General features: G+C 42.9%; 1 protein-coding gene across 4 annotated transcripts in view; it reads left to right on the forward strand.

Moving 5' to 3' along the window:
• LOC146789998 (putative RNA-binding protein Luc7-like 1) overlaps nucleotides 1-25,272 on the forward strand; it is a 183,268-nt gene that overhangs the window by 44,992 nt on the left and 113,004 nt on the right. For all 4 annotated transcript variants that reach the window (XM_085628318.1, XM_085628320.1, XM_085628317.1 and 1 more), the window contains 2 exons: nucleotides 6,107-6,201; nucleotides 7,474-7,572. In XM_085628318.1, the coding sequence (XP_085484444.1) occupies nucleotides 6,107-6,201; nucleotides 7,474-7,572 (194 nt within the window). The remainder of the gene's footprint in view (nucleotides 1-6,106; nucleotides 6,202-7,473; nucleotides 7,573-25,272) is intronic.

Here is a 25,272-nt window from a genome sequence, read left to right on the forward strand (position 1 = left end):
CTTGTTGAATGCTGCTATGTATAACTTTACCCACCCAATCCCTACAAAGTTTGTCTGATTCTAGAGCATCCAAATGGGTCTCTTGAAGCAAGGCTACATCTACATGCTTAGTCTGAAGGTAGGAGAGAACTTTTTTCCGTTTTATGTAATGGGTGAGACCATGTACATTCCAAGTAATTGCATTAAGAGAGTGTGTTTTTGCCATATTAAAACAACGTAAATATCAGAAACCGTAGAATGGAGCACAAAACAACGTGTTAAACCAAACAAAGGAAAAAGAAAAGAAATGACAAAAAGAAAGGGAAACAAGGATAAAATAAATAGAAACGAAACTACAATTTAAATGGAATACATGAAAAAAGCGATAAGAAGAATGATGAAAAAAGAAGAAAAAGGGAGATAAGATTTAGAGAGGTGATATAATATTAAAGAGAACTAGAAAATATTGAGTAAAAGCAAAGAGAGAACACGAGACCGTAGACTGTTACCCGCGGGCCTGGGCGCACTAGAGCACCGCCACGGGAAAGGACCCCACAGAAAAGAGAAAAGATTAGGAGAGTAATAATGATATAGAAGGGAAGCCCAGAATAACATTGTGGAAAAGAACCTAGGTGTAATAAAAAGGTAGGTAGAGCAAAATAGAGGTTGAGAATCCAGAGATAATTAAATGTAAAGTAACCTAATATCATAAGGCATACAATGCGTGTTTAAATAAACCAACATAGAAACATGCAAGTAGAATAATAAAACTGTAATTAAACCATTAAGCGCCAAGACGCCCCAATAGATACAAAATTGTTGGGGAAATATTTAAGGCAATAAATTGTAACAGGAAAAGCAATGAATGTAAGAAGAAGAAAGAATGGAATTATTATTAGGCAGAGGAATAACAGTAAGCAGGTTGGAGGAGAAAAGAAAATAAGATGAAAAGCTAGAAAGAGAGAGGTAAAAAAGGGACAAGCAGATATTATAAGAACAGCAAAACATGTGAAAAATGTGGTAAATAATTAACAGTAAAAAATAAGACTCTCAAGACAAGAGAATCTACAGCTAACTGCCAATAGTATTAAGGACAACAACCTCTAGGAGTGAAAGGATTATTCAGTCCGCATCCGAAGGAGTTTTAAGAGGAGACCGTGACTTGTCTCTCTGTAGATCTTGTGAAAACGTAGCAACCGAGACCGATTGAATTGCAGCTTTCCTATCTTCTTGTGAGCGATGAAGACGTTCAAAATCCCTTCCCCTTGGTCGGGGGCTGCTAGGAGGGCGCCTGTTGCGATCTGACAATGTAGTGGAAGACTTAGAGGGTGAATGGAACTGAGCTTGCTGTGAGGGTGTAGTAAGAACCTCCATTTCTTGAGGATGAAGACGGTCCAGGAACTGTTGAAGATGCTCGGGGTCGAAAAAGTCCTTAGAGACTCCATCTTTGGTAACGCGAAAGCGTGCTGGATCGAATAGGCCATATTTGATACCTAGCTGACGCAGTTGAGGTCGCATGGAGAGAAAGGCTTTCCGCCGCTCATTAGTTTCCTTGGAGAAATCAGCTGCCATAAAAATGCGATGACCTTCAAAGGAAAAGGAGCCTTGCAGCCGAGCCGCAGATAATATTTGTCTTGTTTGTTCATGACGAAGAAGACAGGCAATAATCGGTCGTGGACGTGCGGCAGGATCATCACGTGGAGGACCAATTCTATGAGCACGTTGTATCTCCAGGGGTGGATTGAAAGGAATACCAGTTAGCTTTGGGAGTATACGACACAGAAATACACTGGAATTCTGCCCTTCAATGCGTTCTGGAAAGCCAAAAAAACGAATGTTGTCCCTCCTACTTCTGTCTTCCAAGTCAATGAGTTTACTATGGAAGAGTAAAAGGTCCCGGTCTTGATTTGGAAGAGATTCCAATCGATTCTCCACTGCCAAAACCCTAGAATCAAGGGATTCAAACTTCGTATGAAAGGTGGTGAGTTCTGTCTTAATAGATTTAGTCTCTTCAGCTAGTGATGTGATTGTGAGGTGCATGTCATCTAACCGACGACTGACCTCGGATATTTCGTGCAGGATACGTTGCAAAGCTGCCGCCGACGCCTGCCCACCATTAGAGGTCGACGCCTGAGGTGAGGCGGAAGGAGAGGAGGCATTGTCTTTTGTAGGCATACTGGTGGATTGCTTGAGAGCTTCTGCAAAAAGAAGTGGTTTAGAAGCCTTGTTTCCTTGCTTAGAGGCAGGCATTTGAGGAGAATGTTTAATAAAAACTTTGAAAGAACGTAAAGCCGTCTTGCTGCCAAGGAATGCTTATATATAGTTGCAGAACAACACCAAGACATGCAAAAGAAACACCTGATAACTGTATATGTACAGCATTAATAAGCAAAAAGAAACTTATAACGCGTTTCTAGACAGTAAAATGTAAAAGTGTATCATTGCTTAATGACCCCCACTGCCTACACTTGTAAATATAATAACAACTGTCGCTATATTCACAGGTATGTAAATAGAGGTAAAATAAAATGAAACATCATTCGCGCGTTTGTGGTAATAACAATAAGCACAGCTACATGCACAGCAATATGAACAGGGCTGTAGAATGCAAAGTAATCATAGTCAAAGCAGAAAAGGCACAGCCTGACTGAAGGAGTTGACATGAGCGCTATAATGGCGTTAGAGGAAAGCACTCTCTTGTGTAGGACATATATACTGCGCTAAAGGAGGCCATGAAGCGTCAATTGTAACCAAAAGTCAAAAAGGCGCGAAACTGTAACTGCAGCAAAAAATTTCCCAGCTTTGAAGAACAGTTTAGCGTGATGAAGCGCAAAATGCTTGCTGACCTGATAATATGCTCATTGGCTGATTGAGGCGAATGACGTGTGCCACAACAGGAGTATAGAAGGAAGTTATCCTACCAGTGGCTGAGCGACGACACGTCCAAAAAATCTAACTCCTGTCAGGTGACATTCCTGAAGAGAAGTATTGCAGGCAGGTTGAGAAAAGCGCGACCTCATGAGGAGGCAAACAGTCGTCAGGAGCAACGAAGGCGCGGCCTCATGAGGAGGCGGGCGCCAGTCGTCAGCAACGAAGGCGCGGCCTCATGAGGAGGCGGGCGCCCGTCGTCAGCAGCGAAGGCGCGGCCTCATGAGGAGACGAGCGCTCTTCAGTAGCAGCAAAGGCGCGGCCTCATGGGGGCAGGCGGTCTTCGTGGCATAGGCGCGGCTTAAGGAGGGAGGAGAAGCAGCCTGTGTGAATACGTCAGGCGAGCCCCGCCGGACGCGCAGCTCCACACCACTCCGTCATCCGAGCAGCAAACACCGGGGAGACTTCGCCGTCACATCGCCGGAAGCACACCCAAGTCGTGCCCACCACTCTCCGGCTGTCGCAGGGCACAAGAAGAGGACTCCAAAGCAGACGTGAGGTAGGAATTTTTCTGTTAAGGGTCCATCCCGCGACGGAGCTCACTTGTCAGGCGGCCATCTTCCTGCGTGGCCAGACCACGCCCCAGTCTGTATCACTTTCAACAGATTAAGTAAGGAGACTGTTGTCACTAGAGTAACTTGCTAGAGTAAAACTGAATGAGTCTCAAGAGGGGAGAAGCTCCTATTCGAATCAAGGAAGTTACAGTGAGCTGTGTATCATTCAACAGTTTGTGCATGTGTAGATATATATCTGTATGCGTATGTCAATAGATATATGCATTTATATTTGCCTGACCTCACTTTTTATGGGGAATTTTTTAACCCACCAGAACATTCGTTGTCCGCTTGAGCTAAGCCCAGTGTTCCTATTCTAACTAGAAGGCAACACAAATGCTCAATTGAAAACCTGCATATATTTTCCTCAGGAATATTCGGGGGGTGGGTGAAGTATGTAATATCTATACTTTTAATTAGTGTAGCCTTAGCATGTCTTAGTCAGCAGCAGCCAGGTCATATTACGTTGAAACGGGTATAAAGGGCTCATATTTGCTTAACACAGTTCAGTGCTAATCTAGTTTAATTCATTTCTCTGATAGTGATTTTGCTTCTGTGATTTGAGATGGATTGAGTTTTCTAGCCATTAGTGTCATATGCTTGTGGAAGCAAGGCGCCTGTGCACAGAGGCCTGATTCTGTATGCGTTTGTTCATTTGTAACTGAATTTGGCAGCCAGTCCAGGATCCACCCTACTAGGAGATATTATTTATGTGGTGTGTAGATGCAGAGCATGCTCATTTGTAAAGGATTTTTCTTGACTACTTTATGGTATGTCTTGACAGCGCAGCTGTTTCCAGGCGATTATGCTTGAATCATCAGGAAAGGGGCCTTGACTCTGCCCACATATTGGCAGCCAAAAGTACATGTTTTGATTTGGCAGAAGCTGTGAGCTTCCACAAAAAAAGTGATTGCCCTCCACACAGCTGTGATCATTTGCTTATCCAATTGCCTGAGGCTGAACTTTCAGGAGCACAAACTTGATATTGTAATGCTAATAAAGTGTCTTGGATAACTAGATAAAATGTATTTCTCTGGTAGCAGCACAGATCGGATGGCAGTCATTTATGTTAATGTCATTAATGTTACTGACTCCTCTCCTCCCATCTGAGCTGCTGCCAGAGATGGATTTTAAGTCTGGCATGACAGCAACTATTATCACCTGAACTTTCACCCTAAACTAACATTGTTCTACAGTTCTGTGCTTCCATGAAATCTGCTTGGAGTGCTTCATATTACCATACAACATTCTTTAGATGCCAGACCTTTTGGTGTTGACAGTGCTTGTTTTCTGTTGGGGAAGGAAAGCAGTGTCTAATGAGTTTACTTTTTGGACCAGCTTTGGAATTCCCTGAGTATTTTAATGGGAATAGTTGACTGCTTCAACGTGGCACCGATCTCATAAATTCAGTGGATCACCATCATAAGTAATCTGTGTTGGCCAACACAAAATACATTTTTATCTGTTGTAATGAAATCACTTTCTCCACCATCCTTGTATTTGCACACATCTCACCAAGCGCCCTAGAACTACAACCCTGGCTGTATTCCTAACCAGGCATTCAGACCTGCTAAGCTTGGCATTTGCTTCTATCTTTGGTAAGTAAACCCTATATTTGAATTGTACTAATGTGTTGATTACATTTCGGTCTGTCATAGGAATGTTTTGTCATAACATTTGTGGTGTCTCTTTTTTTGATGTTATATACTAACTGAGATTGGTAGTTTTGTTCAATAAAATCAGGGGTTGGCATTCAGTAACTATTTAATAGGCAGCCTTTGACTAAATCTGGAGCATTGAACCTATGTTCTTGTCTAGAGATATTAACATGTAAAGTACGGCAGTCTGCAAAAGAAATGAACTAAACAGTTAAAACAATGTGTAAAAGGTGTCCCTCTCCTCTTTATAGTAAAGAAAAATGCATACCGACGTATATATCATGCAGTCACAGGAATTAAGTTTTAAGAATTGTTGAGACTATAACGTAATGGCAAGCTTTCCCGACTGACCGGCCTGACACAGTGACTTTGTCACATAAGCATTTTCCTGGCTAAGTGTGGAGGAGTGTGTATCCACTCAAACATGCTGACCGTAAGGCAGGTTTGCCTGATTTACAACTACTTGATCCACCTATCCATTTTGCTGCAGAAATCTTAACTCCTTTATCTGGGTGTTTAGCCTTTTGCTTGCAATCTTATATGAAACTGGCCCGTGGACCCTTTTATATACACTTTAGCATTTTAATGCAGATTTGCTTTTGATGCAGGTAATTTACTTGTATTGTTTTGGAGCTTTGAGAATTGTGAAAATGCTCCTTTTTGTGTCACTGTGGTTTGAAGAAAAAATAAAAATTAGCTTGCCCCTTAAAACCTGTCCATATGTCTGTCTGGTAAAAGAAAATGCTATGCAGCAGCAAATTAGTTGCGATTTTAAGATCTTTCTGCTAGTTTTTGAAAAGATCTTAAAAACAAAAGTTAAAAAAACAGAACCGGCGAGTGCAAGATTTCAAGCATGCCGAGCTAGCCCTCTGACCAAAATGGGTTTGTATAAAAGTTGAAGCAACCTATTCACACCTTTTGGTTATATATGCTCGTAACTATTTCGATACATTTCAGTGTTGTATTAACCAACACAATAATTTTCAGGTGATGAGACAAGACAAAGAGTGAAATATTCAGATGAACGTGTCTGCAAAAGTCATCTCTTGGATTGCTGCCCTCATGATATTCTTGCTGGAACAGTAAGTGACTTGTATATTAGTAATGAGCAGTAAAATGCTTAATCAGTTGGTTTATGTGAAGGGCCAAGTGTATATGACTTGCCCATGTTGAACAAGCGGGAAAGGTCGCACAAGTGGATTGTAGCAATTATTTGCTGCAAAATACTGGGAAGATCTGCCAGATAGTCCCGGCTTTAGAGAATGAATAATAAGCGGAGGTTTTGACTCTGGTCACAGTTTGAGGTGTAACAAAGCTCATTTTATCTTGTTTTGTGGGTTAAGGATGTCTCAAAATGAGTGGTTCGATGTGCAAGGTTGGTTATTTAGGGGAGAGGGTAGAAGCTTATGTAATTTTTCACTAAAGTTGTTCGCTGGGGTGCACAGTGCATTGATTAGAGGGTAGCGCTAAATGAATGGGTATGGTACAGGGGAAGCAACAAGTGACACCTGGAGTTGGGTTAATGGAGGTAAGCGCTTCAGTCAAGAGCAAAGGGTTTTGGACTTGCATGGCAACAATATTTAGGTGGTGCTGGAGATCCTGAGATTGTTCCAGTCCTATTTGGCTTTGCATGAGCATCCAGATCCCCTCTTGTTTCCTCTTGGTGCAGCCGGTGTGCCCTTTGCATGAAGGAGAGACCCAGTTAGCACCATTTTTCACTGCTTGATTCTGATAAACCCAGATGTTACTTGCCTTCTCATACAATTTTTAAAAATGTTACTCAGCTCACTGCTCCTCTTGCGCATTAAAGCTCTTTCCTGCATCAGACCCTTTCTCAATCCTCCACCTCCCCATACCACTCTGCCTTTTGGTGTTGACTGCCCTTTTCCCTGTCTGTCAGTTGTCAGACGTTCCTGCTATTTCCCCATCTCGGGGTTGCCTATCACGGATGACCTTCCTTTTCCCTGTGTCCCATTCACTGCCCTGCCTATTGAAACTGCTTCTCTGTGCCTTTCCCTAGTACTTTCCCTTATCAGTTAGCTCCATTCTTCGCGTTGGCTGTTGCCTGCCTGTCATCACGTTTTTTTTCACTGTACTCTTTTCCACCGTGGACCTAGCAGCGACATATACATCAGGTATGTTATGGATTCTGAAATCCGCTCAGTTATAGGGTCGTAGAATGGAATTAAACTATGCCATTGGTGAAGAAGGAAAATAAAATGCCTGAATATAGGTCTCTTTAGATTTAATTTCTTGGTGTACTAGTTAAACAGTGTGATGTGGTAATACTTCATTCTTGTATGTAATTAGTCCTGTACTGATGTGATTGACTTGTACATGTTTTTATTTTACAGCGTATGGATCTGGGAGAATGTACCAAGGTTCATGACTTGGCTTTGAGGGCCGACTATGAAATTGCTTGTAAAGAGAGAGACCCGTTTTTTGAGCTGGATGTAAGTGTTTGCATTTTTGTTATCAATTGGTCAAGTCTTGCAGTGGTCACAGATGGGTTTCAGTCAACTTACCGATGATGGTTTTGTTAAAAACTTGCATTGACATTAACAGCCCTCCTTTTTCATTGGTTGTAGCAACTCTAGTTGGGGTTCATTCTCCTTTGCCATCAAATATTTTTAAACTGCTTAAATTTTCTACTTTAAAGGAATAACATAAATTGGTTCTCTTAAAACGTTATCCCCTAAATGTGATTATGGTAAGTGTGGTGCAGGGGGACAATGTCTGGCCATGAAGGCAGTGGTTCAAGAAGTTTCCCTAATGCTGAGATTAACAACTTGTATACTGAAACCGTTTTGATGGGGGGGGGGAGCTAGAAAAAGGTTTCTAAAGATGTGTGGATAGTTCTTTATCTGTAGACCCATTTTTAATTGTGATCAGGGCATGTGATTAGCTCCGGCATGCTAGACATCTTCTGTTCACCTAACATTCCCTGTACCTGCACATTGTTGTGAAATGAATTCTCAGGAAGGTATACGAGACATAGTAGCCATACCGCATCAGTAAAGTGTGTGGTTCACGGTATGGTAAAAAGGTGTGCGAAACACCTGAATAAGTCCCGTCTGACCGGAACACCTGCTTGAGATCATCTTGAAGTATTGGTATCAACCAGGAGAGTCACAAGGTTAGCCCGAGACTGCCTACGTAGAAGAAACCATTAATTACCAAATATCTTATTAGATGAGCTGGACCATTACCTTTTGCTATTGAATGGGGTGATTCTTCACTTTCTCGGCTCACCTCATGGCTTGAGTGTACTTGTTTAACCATCTCTTGTTCCAAAGAAGCAATCGGCTATTGAGCTCATGGCAGTGGTTTGGCTTTCACTTATACTTGCTGTAGGTTGTCTCTCCGATCAAAGAACCTTTCGAATAATCTACCTAATCATAATTCCATTGATCACATTTTGAGTCTTTGTCCGTGCTCCGCCCTGAAGAATATGGTCTACTTAGACTAGTGACCCTCGTGGGTGCTCTTTTACCAGAAAAACCTAAGTGACTGGTACATTTTGTCATACAGGGCCATAAAAGCAAAATGATCCCGAAGGACACCCTGGTGAATACTGGCTCCTGTTTCTTTGTGCTTCATGTAAAAATGAGAGCTGCCAATTGGATCCTGAACTGGTAGCTGTACCCTAGTGACTTTTACCTTTATGATCCTTGTCCCAAACGATTTTTGGGATAACCTAGATGGGGTCACCAGAGTTGTTGCTGTGTAGTTAGTGATTTTAATGGTGGATCTTGGCATAAACACTTTTTTGATGCTGGCACCGTTTTGGAGCTATGCCATTTTTATGGGTGCACTTTTTATTCCGGGTTGTTACCAGTGTGTCGTCTGTTTGTTCAGGGATAGAGTTTGGTACAGTCTCTGTGATGTGCATCTCTTCTACTTTTCAACAAGAATTTAACTTGTGCTAAACCTTTGTACCCAATTTGAAGTCCACTTGAACCAAGTTAAATAGGATACATAGGGTAGATAATGCTAGTCCAAGACCCAGTGCTATACCGAATTTGAGTTCTCAGACCAAAAGCTATTGCAGGCTTTTATTTTTATTTTATCTTCTCCAGAGTTTTGAGCTAAACTGATAGCTTACTGGTTAAAATGCCTTTCCTATTTCAAAGCACAGCACTGACTGGAACTTGTTGTTGATTATTTACTGCATCGTGGTGAAATTTGAATTTTCTAGTCATCTTTTTCTTTTGGAAAAAGGCTTGGCTGCTCAATACCGCTGCTTAGAGAAAGTTAAGTGTCTAAAAGGAGTAACATGGGCAAGCAGTTGGAGTGCACTAGTATTCCAACAAATTGGAACCAGTTGGAAATTACAGCGTCCAAACAGGAAACTGCTCTGACTCCACTGACTGCCTTAAAAGGTCTTACAGAAACACAATCCTCCGTTGAGGTGTTGATGAACATTCTGCTTATTTTAATATGTTGTATGTGGTATTCTAATCCTCTTGTTAGAAAAGGTGTAAGGTCTCTCTGCTTCCCCAGCTTTCCTCTTTGGCTGGTCTAACCTGGGCACTAGGAGGCCTGTGACCAAATTTCCGTAAAATCAACTGGGATCTCTGAGCATCTTGGTGAGTGCCAACCTGGTTGGTAGCATCCCTGTCAATAATGTAATCATCACTACTAATTTAATAATGGAGATCATTGCATAGAGAACAGGAAGAAGTCTTCCAGTGGCCATTTTTTTTTGTTCCCAAGTCCCTAAATGACAAAACTGACTTAATTATACTCCTTGGCTTCTAACCTACTCCTAGAAGAACCACCTTCCAGACAAAGGGTGCCAAAATGGACACTGTGGGCATTGATTACTGACCAAAGATACTTTTTTTTCTTTTTTTTTTTTTTTCTTTTTAGTCTAGAGAACTCTGCAAATTAACGGTCCATTTACCTCTAAATTGTAACCACCTCCTGCCCAAAAAGGACCCATTTTAAATGTTTACCCCGTAACAGTCCTGCCAGACAAGCCTGTGAGGTCTTATGAAGATGTTATAGCAGGCATTATTGCAGTACAAATCTTCTACCGTATGGACCCCGTAACAGTCCTGCCAGACAAGCCTGTGGGGTCTTATGAAGATGTTATATCAGGCATTATTGCAGTACAAATCTTCTACCGTATGGATATGGTAAAGGACATGATCTACTCCAGAATCCAGTCCTACTCGGGTAATCTTTGAGTTTCCATGTAAAAAAATATATCTGCAGGCTTATACCCCCGTTCAATAACAATCCACCTCTCAAAGTGTACTGCTTAAACGTGTGCATTTCAGAAGTCTGGTCTACGGTCTTTGTCTTACCCTCTCATAATAAAGACATAAGGCCTATGGTATTGGACATAACTTTCACCAAAGAGGCCTGTAGCCTTTGCCATAGGAATCTCAGCATAACCAACACAAGCCTACTGAAGCGTGAACAAACGAACAGGCACAAAGTTACAACATTATTGTGTACAAAATTGCAGATTGTCATAAAAGGATGTAACCAGGATTGTCACTGTGAAAATGTTCTACTCTCAAGGTTTGTCAGTGGGGATGATTATTATTATTATTAGCACTTGTAATGCACATAGCTACTCCAAGGAGTGTCCCGGTGCATGCTATTTGCAGGTAAAAGGAACAACTCGTGAGAACTTATCTAAAAAGAAATGTCTTCAGCTTCTTTTTAAATACCCTCAGAACACTGATTGCGCGATGCTCAATTGGAAGTTGGTTCCGGGCCACAGCCCCTCGTCGAGATAGACCTGTTACCTGCTCTCTGTTTGAGGAACTTTGGGGACACATGCCATAAGTTTATTAGAGGAACATAACTGCCTGGCTGGAGATTAGAGACTAAATCTTGCTTTAGGTAGGCCAGTGCAGGTCACAGATTCCTTGCAATGGTTAAAAAAAACTTTAGAGATTTCAGGATGCCAAAACAAATGCCTGACTGCCTTTTAATCTGAGGGCCAAAACGTAGACTTTAATCAAACCATATCCCCAAGTTTTTTATGGGGCCACCATCGGGTGATGGTAAAGGGAACTCATCTGGCCAGAAGAGGAGCCAGAACTGTGAAGGAAAATTCCTGAAGAGGAGGATCTCTGTTTTGTTCTAATTACATTTTAGTTGGGTCTTCGCCAACCAATGTAAAATAGCAGAAAGTCAAACCTTAACCGGAGTACTGTTAGCTGCTTTTCTCCTGGAACAATGACAGTGAGGCTGAGTATCCTCTGCATATGAGATGAATTTGGTCCAAAGATCTTCCGCTAACTGAATCGGGGGAGACATGTAGATGTTAAACGACAAAGGGCTCAGTACTGAGCCCTGAGGGACCCCGTGTCCAGCTTCTGGGGAGAAGCCGCGAAAGGCAGGGTCCAGGTTTGTGGAGTTCTGTCCGCCAGGTTAGATTTAGACCAATCCCAGGCTGATCTGTCTGCAGGACGTGGAAGTGGCCGGATCAGTAAAGTATCTTTGCCACTGTAGAGAGAAGTGAGAAAGGGGGTTTAGTTGTAGGGCAATGAGGGATCCAGTGTAGGTATCTTGAGCAGAGGAATAATAGCCTGCTTCCAGGCAGCGGTAACCATGGCCGAGGATAAGGAAAGTGAGTAGCGTGTTAACTACCAGATTGATGATCTCTGCTGCAACTGCAAGAACTTTGGTCAGTCAGGGATCGTTAGGGGAACTCAATTTGAGTGCTTTTAGTGCCACAAGTGAGTATTGTAAGGCGCTGGCTTTAAAGGTCTCTAACTTGTTTGGGTAACTAAGTCCCTTATACGTGAGATGTTCACCACAGACTGCGGGCTGTAGCGACATCGAAGTTCAATTGAATAGATCTGACCTTGTCAGTAAATTAAATGTCCAGTTCCTCACACCATTCCTGTGAGGTCGTTTTGGTGTGACTGTCCGCTGATCAATACCAAAATCATTGCCTGCTATGCTTGTCTGAGATTTTACGTAACAGTGTGTATCGCTTGCAAGACAGTAATGATCTATGGTTGAATGCCTATTGAATTTAACAAAGGCTTTTTAGAATGAATAATTCAAGCCTAATGCCTGTCCTAGTAAATAATTAACCGATCGGTCCTGTGAAATTAGACTTAACTTCCTAGTGAACCAGTTGAGCCTTTATTAGGTTTGTCACCATAACCAATTCAGGCCTTCTGTACTGAGCATAAGCCATTCATCAGGCATATAGTCATAACTTACAAATCTATACAAATTGCTTAAGGCTGAAAAACATACTTTCTCCTAAGAGGGCCTAATGAGGATTATAACAGTGCAAAAGTTGCATTCCCTTACTCCGAGGGAGTAACCGACACCAAAACCTTTGCTTACTGCTGTAATCTTTGGGATTCTATTTAGCAAATACCTCTGCAGACTTTAATACAGAGCAATAATCCACCATTAAATGCATTTTGACATTTAACAAATGCTTCTCACATTAAATATAATCTCAGCCTGTCATCTTTTATTTTTAACTGTGCATAATAAATAGGTCAGAACTTTGGTTTATCTTTGTCTTGCAGCTATAACCAGACAGCCATGCTGTATAGTGCATAACCTTTCTCACAAGACAAAGTGTAATACACACACTTTTTTTGTGGAAGCACACTTTCTGCCCAATCTGATGCAATACACAAGGAAACCAACCTGTGTGAGGATTCTAAGCCCTTCTCAATAGTACTTCTTAGAGCAGTTTTCTTTTGGTTATAAGCTCTGGTGATAGCTGTGCAGTCAAAGCATAATCTAAAAGTGGGTATTCTAGAGTGTGAGGAAATGCCAAACCTTTGGACTGATGCTGCTGGTGTTTTACTCAAAGTGCACTGGAACCTGCTAATCCGACCCCAGTACCAGTGCTACACTAGAGTGTATGTGCAATTGAGTGACATACAGTTGGCATGAGTTAACTAACGTAAGTCCCTAGTATATGGTACGGTGTGTACCTGGGGCTGTATATTAAATGTCACTCGTGGATGTAGGGCTTGTTGTGCCACCACGAGATTGGTAGAACAATGCTGGACTCCCAGGTTGCCATTGCAGACTGGCAGGGCAGTTTTTAATCTGTTTATTCCACTTTGCCATTTCAAAAGGATGTGTATAGTAATGTTTTACATGTCCTGACAGTAAAAACCCTGCATTTTTGTTTTACTGTTGCAGGGCTAGTGGCCCCATTAAACACTATACAGTTACACATTGACACGTCAACAGTGGTAACTTCTGAATGGGGCTACTGAAATTGATACTTCTGGATAACAAAAGAATAGTCTCATTAAACTAAGCTGGTTGGCCAAGTCCGAATTAATGTAACTATTTGACAAAATAAACTTTAGAAAGCTTTATCTGCTTTGCCTGAGTTTTCCACAAGCCGTATTCTGTTGCAAAATGCTGCTGCGCCCTAGACTGGGGAGTGAGCCAAGGCAGCAAGCTTCAAAGGGGGAAGCTTCCTTTTGAAGGGCAAATGAGTTACCCTAATGAAGAGTTAGCAACTTGTTGAGGCTGATAGGCTGCAACCAGAGCAGGAAGGAGAAACCTGTTGTCAAAGGGAATTTCCATGGGGAGTGTAGCTCCCAGGTAGTTCCATACTATTGGGATGGGCTAGGGTTTTTAACCTTTTTATGGTTTGAATCTTTTGAATAAGTTTCAATAAGGAAATGCGTATAACACAGCATACTAATACAAATCCGTGCACAGAAGAAACGTGTCAATGCAGATCAACTATGATGAAGTCGAGCATCGATTGGGAACATGACATTCCTGACAGAAACGGGAGTGGTATTAAAGCATATTTAAAACACAAGGGACAGTTGGAAAGACTGGAAACGTGTGCATACTGCAACTGGGCCGTTGAGGGCATGTGGAGCAGGGGACCAGTCCTGCGAGGGGGAGATGGAGCGAACAGGAACATAGCCATCCGGGGACAAAGAGAAATACCCGGAGCAGAAGAGCTCACAGCAGGGATACAGCAATAGGAAAGGGAGGGTGAGCAATGAAGTGTCAACAGGATGGCAGGGCTGTCGGTGGTCAGGACAATGAGAGGATCAAATCAGTGGCCAATGTTAAGGAGGAGTGGGGAGGATTGGCGGCAATACAAACAGGCAAGCAAATACCAAAGAACTAGCTCCAGGGAGGAGAAGTGGTTCTTAATCTGACTACTGTGGACCCCCATATAATCATTTCTGGAAGCCGGGGACCTGGCCTAAGCATTTTCATTGATTTGAACAAAAAAACAAAATATTGGTATAAATCCAAATTTTAATAGGAAGGTTGGCATTATTCTAAATTTGAGGCCACTAATGCATACTGTTTTCTGTTTGATGCACCTGCACTGCTCCCACTAATCAATCTGAGAATACCAATTTAATTTTAGCCACGTTCACATTTAAAGAATGTTTTAACGTTCATTTCTACATTTTGCTTCTTTATTTGTATATAATTTATTAATCTATTGCTATTATTTTTCTAAGCAGCCACTGTAGGAAAGTGGGTTTCTGTTACAGTAACCCTCCCTCCACTTTTTGCCAGATTTCTGATGCACTTTGACTTGATGTGCCCTGGGCCCCTGCCAATCCGATTCCCAGGACCTGTTATTTCCCAAAACTACATTTGTATCCCCAATTGGCACCTCTCTGGCCACATGTAAGTCCCTTGGAAAAGATACCATGGGTACTAAAGGGACTGTAACCAGAGAGGGCCTCTAAGGGATGCAGCACATTGTGCCACCCTTTGAGGTCCTGTACTTTAACACACACATACGGCAATTGAAGACTGCGTGTTTTGGTGCAGAGAAAAGTGACAAGTCGACATGGCAGACATACATGTGAGCCATGCCTGCAACCCACTGCCGGGCATATAGGTAAGACACCCCTCTAGCTGTGTGCATTATACCACCGGTGAAGGTACAGTTGCATGAGTGCTCAAGTCCATTTTTGGACATTGGCAGTGCAATAAAGCCATTAAAGAGAATATGGTCTGGGAGTTTGTCATTACAAACTCCTCAGCACCATACTGGCTTTACTGATTTCTGGGAAGTTTAGTAGCAAACTTTTCAGCATAATAAACTCACACTGATGCCAGTGTGGGATTCATTATACAATGCACTCAGAAGGCATCTTAGAGATGCCCCCTGAAATACACCTACCTGTGATAGGTTCCCTGACTGGTAAACACCAGCCTGCCTCCACGAGACATGTTTCTGGACCCAAGGGGGCCAGAAACAAAGCATTTCTTGGGCATAGATGGTCCAACCTCCCCAGGACAAGATGATCCATCTATGACCCAGGAGCTTATAAGGCCTTTTTGCCTTTGTAACACAGCCCCAGACTCTCCTGCTATCAAGAGCAGGCCCCCTTCCTGTCTCACCCCCTTTTTGGCGGAAAGACATGCAGGAAAAATTAGAAAAGCCCTGAAGGTGTGCCCACCTCTCTCTGCCGAACCCACCCCTCTGGTTGGGGAGGTGAACTGGAGCCCTCTTCAGTGCCTGTCATCTTGCAGATGGTCGGCACTCTCCAGTCAGTATTCGGCATTGTGCCCACTCCCCCATATGGGATGAGCACACAAAGGGTGTAGTTACCCTAAGGTCAGTAGCTCATTGGCTACTGACCTAGACGCCCCTTAAACGCCCCCTAAATACAGTTTTTAGGGGGCAGCCCTTAACCCAGAAGGCAGATTCCTGCAACCTAGGAAGGACGACGAAAGAAGACGCACAGCAGAGGAGACTGCAGAGAAGTGACTTGGCCTTTGCCCTACCAGCCCATCTGCAGTTTCCAGAGATCCTGCGCCAAAAGTCATGTTGTCCTCCAGCCAGCGACCTCCAGAAGCCCAGGGAGGATTGACTGCCTTCCACAAAGACCAGATCTTCTCTGTACAGCAGCTCTGTTCAAAAGAATCTCCAAAGAAAAACTCAGAGCCCGCTGAAGACAAATCAGATGCCTGGAACCATCACTGCACCCCTCGCCTACGGCACGAGTGGCCACTGGACGCAGCGAGGTCCCCCATGCTCTAGGGTCCGAGTCCACCATGGGTGAGGTGCGCACCTCATTACGATCATCTCTCCTACATAGAGATTTAACCTAAAGTTCTCCAGGATCCCAAAACTCTCAATACCCAGTAAATATTTAAGACCGCAGATTGACATGCAGTACATGTACAACTTTATTAACTGAGGTTAGCCTCATTCCCACGTTCTTCTATTATTTGATTAAGACTTCTATATGCAGATGACTTACCTTAAAATGATCCCCAAGTGTCAAACTGCATCCAGAATTGTTTTCGTGAGCAGTACCCGTGCACGCCTGTTGGTAGCCTAGTACTGCTCCATGTGGTGGTGTCTGCTCCAGATGTGACGTGCGTGGCGCCTATATAGGCGCCACCCCAGTGTGCAGCGGTCGGTGCTCTTCTTTTTGCGCCAGTTACCGCATATCCGGAGAAGAGATACCCCTTTTGACATTTTTGACGAAACTATTTCTACTTTTGTCAGGTTTTTCCTCATGGTGCGGCCTACGAAGGCCGGTTCTAAGCCCTACAGCGCTAGTCACTGATCGATATGTGACGGACCCACACCTTGTATACCTCTGGTGCTTTGAGCGTGACCACGATTCGAATGACTTTTTGCTGCTCCATGAACCCGAAGGGCTTGAGGGACTACCCCTCAAGCTCCTGGCAGTTCGGCTTGCGAAGTCGTGACGATTGAGGTCCTGGTCTAGAGAAAGGTCCCGGCAGTGGTCGTGGAGTTGGAGATCCTTGTTGCGCTTAGTCGTTGGGCCATTCGGGTAAGTCACACCACCACAGGAAGAAGTTATAGAGATCTTTGACTTTTACATGTCTGTTGACCGAGGGATCATCCACATTCGAAGCCTGGCTCCATGTTGGAGCCTGCGCCTGGGCCCTCTCTGAGCCTCCCAGAGTCCTAGCTAAAGGAATTCTACGTGCCTCATATATGGGCAGCTCGTGCGTCCAGTGTGCCTTTGGGTCCCTGAAGTTCAGCTAGGACCCCTTCTTGTTAGGCACCAGCAGCCGTGGTGCCATTTGGTACCCTAGGATCCATTCCTCGATCCGGACCTACACTGGTCATGCTACTTTATCCTTCCCTGGCGCAGGTCCCAATGTTGACTCTGTGGCGCCATCCTCATTCTAATCACTGACTCAAACACGGAGCTGGAGGAGGGGTGTCAGACGCCAACTGGATAATGATAGCACGTTCCTGAATAGGAAAATGTCTTTCGTTTTGCACTCAATCTCAGAGATGTGATCTTTTTGTGAAATTAAACTCAGGTAAATCGGAACTTATTCAAGTATAACTTGAGTTTATTAACCGTTGTTCAAAGTTAATGAAGTCAAAGAATTGTATTCATTCTTTATCAATGCATCATATATCCAACTGCCCAATGCATTTCGGGCTTTTTTAAGCCCTTCTTCAGGGGCGGTACTCTGAAAGGATAAGGTATAGGGTTCAGTATATATATACATTTTATAAACACTCAATAGAAAAGAACAATTTTTATCCAAACAATTATACAGTAGATTTTGATTGTAACAAACATGATCATGTTGAAACAGTATTAAAAGTAATACGTTCGTAATAAGTAAAAAAACACAATGCCAGTGTTGGTAATTACCAAAATGGAGGTACACTACACATCAAAGTGATGTGAAAATATCCACTTGTTTTACATGTTAAAACCACATACTGTGATGTGCATTTACCAAGAATCTATACATCACCATACGAACTGTAAGTTTGATCTTCCGTTACTTGTCAGATAGTGATTGTATTCTTTTAAAAGGCCCCACGCTGTATGTATTTTTGTTACCCACACCACCATCCAGATTTTTCTTTTTATTTCGTCTTTACTTTTTCCTACAATTTTGGCAAAAACACACCACATTACTTTGTCCTATATGGCATTTTCATTTTTTCATTTAATCTTTTTACTTACACTACCACCCAAACTTTCTTGGTCCATTTCGGCTTCACTATTTCCTATGACCTTGGTAAATGCACATCACAGTATGTTGTTTTAACATGTAAAACAAGTGGATATTTTCACATCACTTTGATGTGTAGTGTACCTCCATTTTGGTAATTACCAACACTGGCATTGTGTTTTTTTACTTATTACGAACGTATTACTTTTAATACTGTTTCAACATGATCATGTTTGTTACAATCAAAATCCACTGTATAATTGTTTGGATAAAAATTGTTCTTTTCTATTGAGTGTTTATAAAATGTATATATATACTGAACCCTATACCTTATCCTTTCAGAGTACCGCCCCTGAAGAAGGGCTTAAAAAAGCCCGAAATGCATTGGGCAGTTGGATATATGATGCATTGATAAAGAATGAATACAATTCTTTGACTTCATTAACTTTGAACAACGGTTAATAAACTCAAGTTATACTTGAATAAGTTCCGATTTACCTGAGTTTAATTTCACAAAAGAGATCACATCTCTGAGATTGAGTGCAAAACGAAAGACATTTTCCTATTCAGGAACGTGCTATCATTATCTACGATTTGAATTCCCTACTCAGGGGGATTAATTCGTTTGCACCAACTAATTTTGCTTAAAACATTGACCTGGAGAAATTTTGAGTGCGCAACTTCTGTTCTAGCTTTTCATATGAGACGCCAACTGGAGCCATACCTTTCAGGCTAGAGCCCGAGTTCTATTCTTAGGAGCTGGGAATTGGAAGAACTGGAGGGGTTGCTGGACCCTGAGGAATACCATTTTTATGACACTGGACTGGACACTTCTCCAGATACTGGCATGCTTTCTACCTCCACCATGGCTATGGAAGAGGAAGCTTCCTTCGCAAGGGTGGTGAGGAGGGTGGCCTAGGTCCTGGGCTTAAGCTTTTCCTCAGTGGCTGTCTAGACTTGGGTGCTTCTGCCGGGAGTGCCCCCATCAGAAACACTTCTCCCTTTTTAATGAGATAGTTACTGACGTCCTGCTTAGGACTTGGTCCAAGGCCAGTCTGTCTTTCTGTATCTCCATTACCGGCTGTTGCAGGCAGGCTCGCCCCAGGCTGTAGTCTCCCACCTCCAGACTACGGCGGACCTCCATCACTTGCTGGGGTTCACTATTTAGTGCTCTAGTCACACCTGTCTTCCTCTCATCTGAGCCATTCTGAACACGGTACCGTTTTGCGCCCCCACCCAAAAAAAGGTTGTCCGAAATATTCAGGCTATGATACCGATGTTTCAGCCTGTATCCTGAATTTCAGTGAGACTGACTAAGGCCGCTGGCCTCATGACCTTCCACATCCTACTGTTGATGCCTGCCCGCTGGCATATGCGAGCTCTTCAATGGGACTCGCAGGCCCACTGGGTGCAACATCAGGGGAATCTGACATGGTCTAGATCTTGTAGGGAACAGCAAAAGACCTGCAGTGGTCTTATGAACCACAATTGGGTGAGTGGCAGACCCCTCTTTCATCTCCAACCAGATCTGACTGTAGTGACCGATGAGTCACTCCTTGGATAGAGCAGCCATCTGGGAGAGGTGGAGATTAGTGGACTATGGTCTCTGGCAGAATCTGGACTCCACATCAACCTGTTGAAGCTCAGAGCGATCTGATTGGCATTGAAAGCCTTGCACACAAGTAACACCTCTGCCATGTGATATTCAACAAACAGGGCGGGGTACGGTTGTGGACCATTTGTCAGGAGGCTGCACGTCTCTGGACATGGCTTGAATGGCAGGGCATTTATTTCCCTGGTGGTTCAACATCTGGCGGGCGCTCTGAACACCAGAGCTGACTAACTCAGCCGAAGATTCCTAACATGATGAATGGCATCTCCATGCAGAAGTGGTGCATGGTTTCACTCAGCAGCAAGGAGAGCATTGGTTAGATATGTTCACCAATTCCTACAAGGCTTAATGTCAGCAGTTCTGCACGCTGGAGTTTCCAAGGAGACTTTCCTCTTGAGGGACGCTCTGGCCTCCTTTCCACTCCTGCCCAGAGTTATCAAGAAGATCAGAAACCACTAGTTCCAAGTCATCCTTGTGGCTTCGGACTGGGCACAGTTTGGTATCCTGGACTGTTAAGCATGGTCATTGATCCTCTGATCGGGCTGCCACTTCAGGAAGTTCTTCTGTTGCAGCAGCACAGGATGGACCTCCACCCGAGCCTGTCAACTCTTCTGTAATGTTATTTTGGCTCTCAGGTGTCCCGCCACCAAGAATCTGTATGCCTGCCATTGGTGACAATTTGTGGCAAGTTGTTCAGAAAGACTGATCAATCCCTTTTCTGCCCGCCTTTCACAAGTCATTCTCTTCATCCTTTCTCTTGCCCGGCAGGGCTCTGTTCTGGGCTGTCTTTCTGCTATTTCAGCTTTTCTGCTGACCAGCTATCCCTCTTCAAATCCCCTGTTGTAAAATATATTTTTGAAAGGTTTGCAACATTTGTTTCCATCTTCTCCTTTTGTTATACCGCAGTGGGCCCTCCATCTTGTCATCACTTCCTTACTTGTGCTCCCTTTGAGCGTTTGCACAATTGTCCTCTCGGGCTCCTTACCATCAAGAAGGCCTTTCTTGTGCCGGAGGTTCAGCGAGTTTCAGGCTTTATCATCCAAGCCTCCCTACTTCAACGTCTTCCCAGACAAACTGGTGCTTCGTATGAGATTCCTTTCTCCTGAACGTGGTCACTCCCTTTTACATAGGCCAAACCATTACTCTGCATACTTTTTGCGTTCCGCCGCATCCCTCTAAGGAAGAGGAGCGACTTCATGGGCTGGACCCTAAAAGGGCATTGTTGTTCTACCTTGACCGCGCAAGAGTTCCGGGTGGACGACCAACTCTTCGTGGGGTATGTTGAACTGAAGAAAGGATGAGGTGGGCAGAAGCGGACCATGTCCAGATGGATCGTGCTCTGTATCAAGATCTGCTACGCATTGGCTAAGAAGCAACCCCCTGAGGGTTTGCCCTCACTCCACCTGAGCGTAAGCTACAGCCACTGCAATAGCACACGGAGCATTGGTCCTGGACATCTGTCAGGTAGCGACGTGGGCCTCCTTGCACATGTTGTGACCACCCAGGCAGTAGTGCTCTCTGATCTGTGGAGATTGGAATTTAGCCCAATCTGTCCTGTAGGACATACTTGTATGAAATTGGTCCGCAGACCCACCTCCGGGGATGATATTGCATGGGTATGTATTCCAAAAGAATGGAATCTGTGGCTAGAAGTCTGTTGGATCAACGAGATACTTGCCTTCGGTAACCACTTTTCTGGTAGTGACTAGCTGCACATTCCTTACCGAACCATTCATCCTTCCTGCTCTTCGAATTGATTTTTAGGGACAGGACTGTTAATCTTTAAGGGCCCTAGGTTTTCCACACCAGTTGTCAGTATTCTTTGTGGCTCAGCTCTCCTGGTATGTAAAGTCGCAAAAACAAACTGACATCAGTGTGCTTGGGTGGGGCCTGTATAGGCACATGCATGCACTTCTGCCGCGGACACTGCCGCAGATGCCTCGCGAAATTCCACGAATTACTTGCACACCGGGGTACTGCTCACGAAAAAGTTTCTGTATCCAGTCTGACACCTCTGGATAATTCAAAGGTAAGGCATCTGCGGCTAGATAGTCTCAACCAGATAAGGCGTTACTAAAGGTAAGTAATTTGTTCTCCTATAATGCTTGGTAGTTTTTATGGAACCCTGTGAATCTGTATCAGATCCAGTCCCAGAGAAGGAAGCTACTGAACTTTAAAGACTGTTGTCTAGGGTTTGTATCTTTCACAATTACGCATTCAACGCTTCCAAATTAATGCGGCTCCTGTAATTGCAAATGTAAATAGTAAAGTGCTCAATGTACACGTTGCTCGTGTTTTCCTTTTTCCTTTTTGTGAACATAGTTTATTGATTTTATAGATGCAGTACAGGGTATTTAGCATCCTACAACCACACATCTTAATATCAGACATCCTATATTGACATTTCTCAGTTTACCATGTGCATTCTGAGTCAAGGACGTTCCCCCATATGTTATGTCTATTGAAACCGGAGTAAAAAAAGGAAGAATCAAGGGAAAGGGGTAACTGTAACTTATGTCTAGTACTTGCACGTCTTATAACTCCTGGCTGCACGTCTACTTGGTGTATTTATGTGCATATCAATAGACTTCCTATCTTCGTATCTTTGTGACTGTAGCTAGTTGAACTTCTGCCTCGTGTGTTTTCAGGGGGATATTTCTATAGGCGGCCCACCTAGTCAGGCTCTTAGTATGTTATTGTGGGCATTTCTGAAGTGCTTTGTTTCAAGTCACTAATGTTACCACTCAAACTGACAAGTGTTCTATTAAAGATGATGTTAAAAACCTTGCTTTAGAGGATAGACAGTGTATGGTTTGTATGTCCATAAAAGCTCGTTATAGAACGATTTTGATAATGCTACAAATCATTGTAGTGTGCTGGGTAAGGTGGGGAGTTTAACAAAGGACTTGTTCATTGAGTTGGGTGGTCAGTTGTCCATTGCCAGATATGGGCATTTTGATTGGACAATGGACAGCTTGTAAGCTAAATGTCATGCAAAGCTCTGCTTATGAGGGTGCTGTATGTCCAAGTAAATTTTACCTGAATTATGCATGTTGATGGGAGGGAATAGCAGTGCTGTTAGATTTGTCTCACTATTCCAATTATATGGTTTTGGAACTTTATGATTGGGAGGTGGCTGAGATGTGGTTCCTTTTGATAAAATCAAATTATTGGTGTAATTGGAACGTTTTTCACATTATCGTGATATATGTAAAGGTGTTGAGTAACTCGTGGTAGATGACCTGTCGGGAACCTTTGATTAGTGTGGTGAGGTCTTGTGCTGTGAGGTGTGTACTGATAGTGTAGTGTGCCTTAGATTTATTTTTTTGAATGTTACCTAGTGCTGGACTAGATGGAAAATTGTAAACTTGATTGGCTGCACAGGAAAGTAAAAGAATAGAGGACATAATTAAGCTGATGGTTACAGCTAGTAAGAGCACATGTAAAAGAGAAAATCTGGGCCTTTCAGGTTCTTTAAACGATTAGTAATGTTGGGTCGCACTAAGGCCGGGCGAGTCCTTAGATGTGTATGATGCTGCCTCTCATCTGGTACTGTCTGCAGCCTACCACATCCAGATGGCTTTTCCGAATTCATTCACACAATGACTGGGCACACAAGCAAAAGGGAGATCACTGGAGTTCAATCTTATCCCTGTTGATACATAGTATTCTGGCTATGAGATATTTAAAGAATTGTTTTAATGATGGAGGTGTACAATCATGTAGACAAGCCCTGGTGGTTTGTTTTAATCCAACGGATATAATGTACGTAAATTTTACCAAATTTCTGATTCTTGCGAAAAAGAAATTGGAAGCCAGTGATTTGGGCATAAGAAAACTGGAAGTTACTGACAGCTAGTGAAGAATTGCGAATTGCACATGCGAATTTGCACATAAGTAATGAACTTGTAACTGTATATTACTATAATTTTTAAGACTTGACCGGGTGATTTGCAATAATGTATTAACAAAATTAGTATATATAACGTATACTCCATCATCCGTGGTGGAAATTGTTCAGCTAAGGGGGTCTGATGGATTTAGGATTTATAGCTCTGTTTTTATGGTAGTGTATTGATGAATTTTTCTTTTTTTAATTGTAAGATTTTAATTCATGCAATAAAGAATTATATAGTATATTAGTATTCTGGCTAGTATCGGACTTGTTGATGAGTCTTCTCTCATTGTTACCTCTATCGTTAAGGGGCTCACCCATTCAAATGCTTTTAGGGCTTTCATGAACCACATAGTTGAGCCACATCAAACTCATCCATGTCGTATTCAAACTCCTCACCTTATTCAGATTGCTTTATAATCGTCACAACTCGAATTTAACCAAGATAGTAAATTGACCATCTTGTGAAGGTACGTTTGCACAGAGGTGTATTAAACAGATGAATCCAAAACCTGGTCCTTGCTTGCTGTTGCTGCACCAACAATCCACTTTAGACCTTGAGCTGTCTTTTAATATACAAAGAACAATCTTTATATATCTGACTTGCATAGTATTAGCCTAGATATACAGCAACAGAGAATTCTGTTAAACAGTGAGTTTTAAAGGTTGTGGAGGAGATGGAGATAGCCTAGGTTATCATGGCTTGCATGGTCTGTAGTTTACTCCTGAGAGGCAGCGGATCCTGGCAGATGTTTTCTGGTAGGGTCTGAGCAGTGATGGGTGTTATAGCAGAGATTTGGATAAATGTTTGGAGTGGTAACTTTTCAAATGGTCAGGTTACGGCTTCAGAGCTAACCTGGTAACTAGAGTTTTATTTATTTATTTTTTTAATCTTAGCGGTATGGATCCTTTGCCGTGCACCTGCTCTTGTCTGAATCACAAATGTTTATCTTGGTCTCCAACTTTATGCTGTTTTGTGTAAAGTGCTTTTGTTTTTTGTTGGGTTTGTGTGCCTGAACTGCTTTGATATAATCCAATCTGTCAAGCACAAGATTTTAGAAAGTTACAATATTTGCAGTCGGCTGAAAGTCAGATGCTCAGTTTCCTTAAGGGTACAACTGGATAAAAGCTAGCCTGGCTGAAGAAGGGTGATGCCCTGAAACCAGTCCCAGGATGCTTGTTTCCAGTCCAGGGAGGACCTGGCTTAGCAATTGGGGTCAAGACTGATTTGCATATGGCTGGGTCCAAACTGGGGTGGTGTGGTGAGCAAAAGAATGATGGATTTAACCCAGATCCTTGTGACTGGGGGTGAATGTTTGCATTGTCCAGCATTCCGTCCATCTGTTTCTTTTGCCAATGCTTTTTTGGGCACACTAGTTTGGGTGTTGTGGTCTTTTCAGTAGTTTATAGAAATGTGGAAACTCCGAATAGATGGCAGGAAATTTGTAACACAAATTCTAGCCAATAGAGTACATGTTCTTAAGATACTTTGAATCTAAGGCTTGTGCTCTTAATTGTAGATTGCACTAGCAGAACTCAGACACCAAGTACCATTCCTGATCCAATGCAGAGTTGAATACTCTGTTTAAATTTACTTTTTAGGATTTGAAATGAGGGGTGGCAGGCTATATGAAGAAACCCCTTCTTTGCAGCAGTTCATCCAGGGAACCAATGAAAACATTAACTATTCCCTAGAGAGTTGGGTCTTAGAAGTACTCCGATATAATGGTC

The sequence above is a fragment of the Triturus cristatus genome, chromosome 10 (assembly GCF_964204655.1).
Source record: "Triturus cristatus chromosome 10, aTriCri1.1, whole genome shotgun sequence".
In the NCBI taxonomy this organism is placed as follows: Eukaryota; Metazoa; Chordata; class Amphibia; order Caudata; family Salamandridae; genus Triturus; species Triturus cristatus.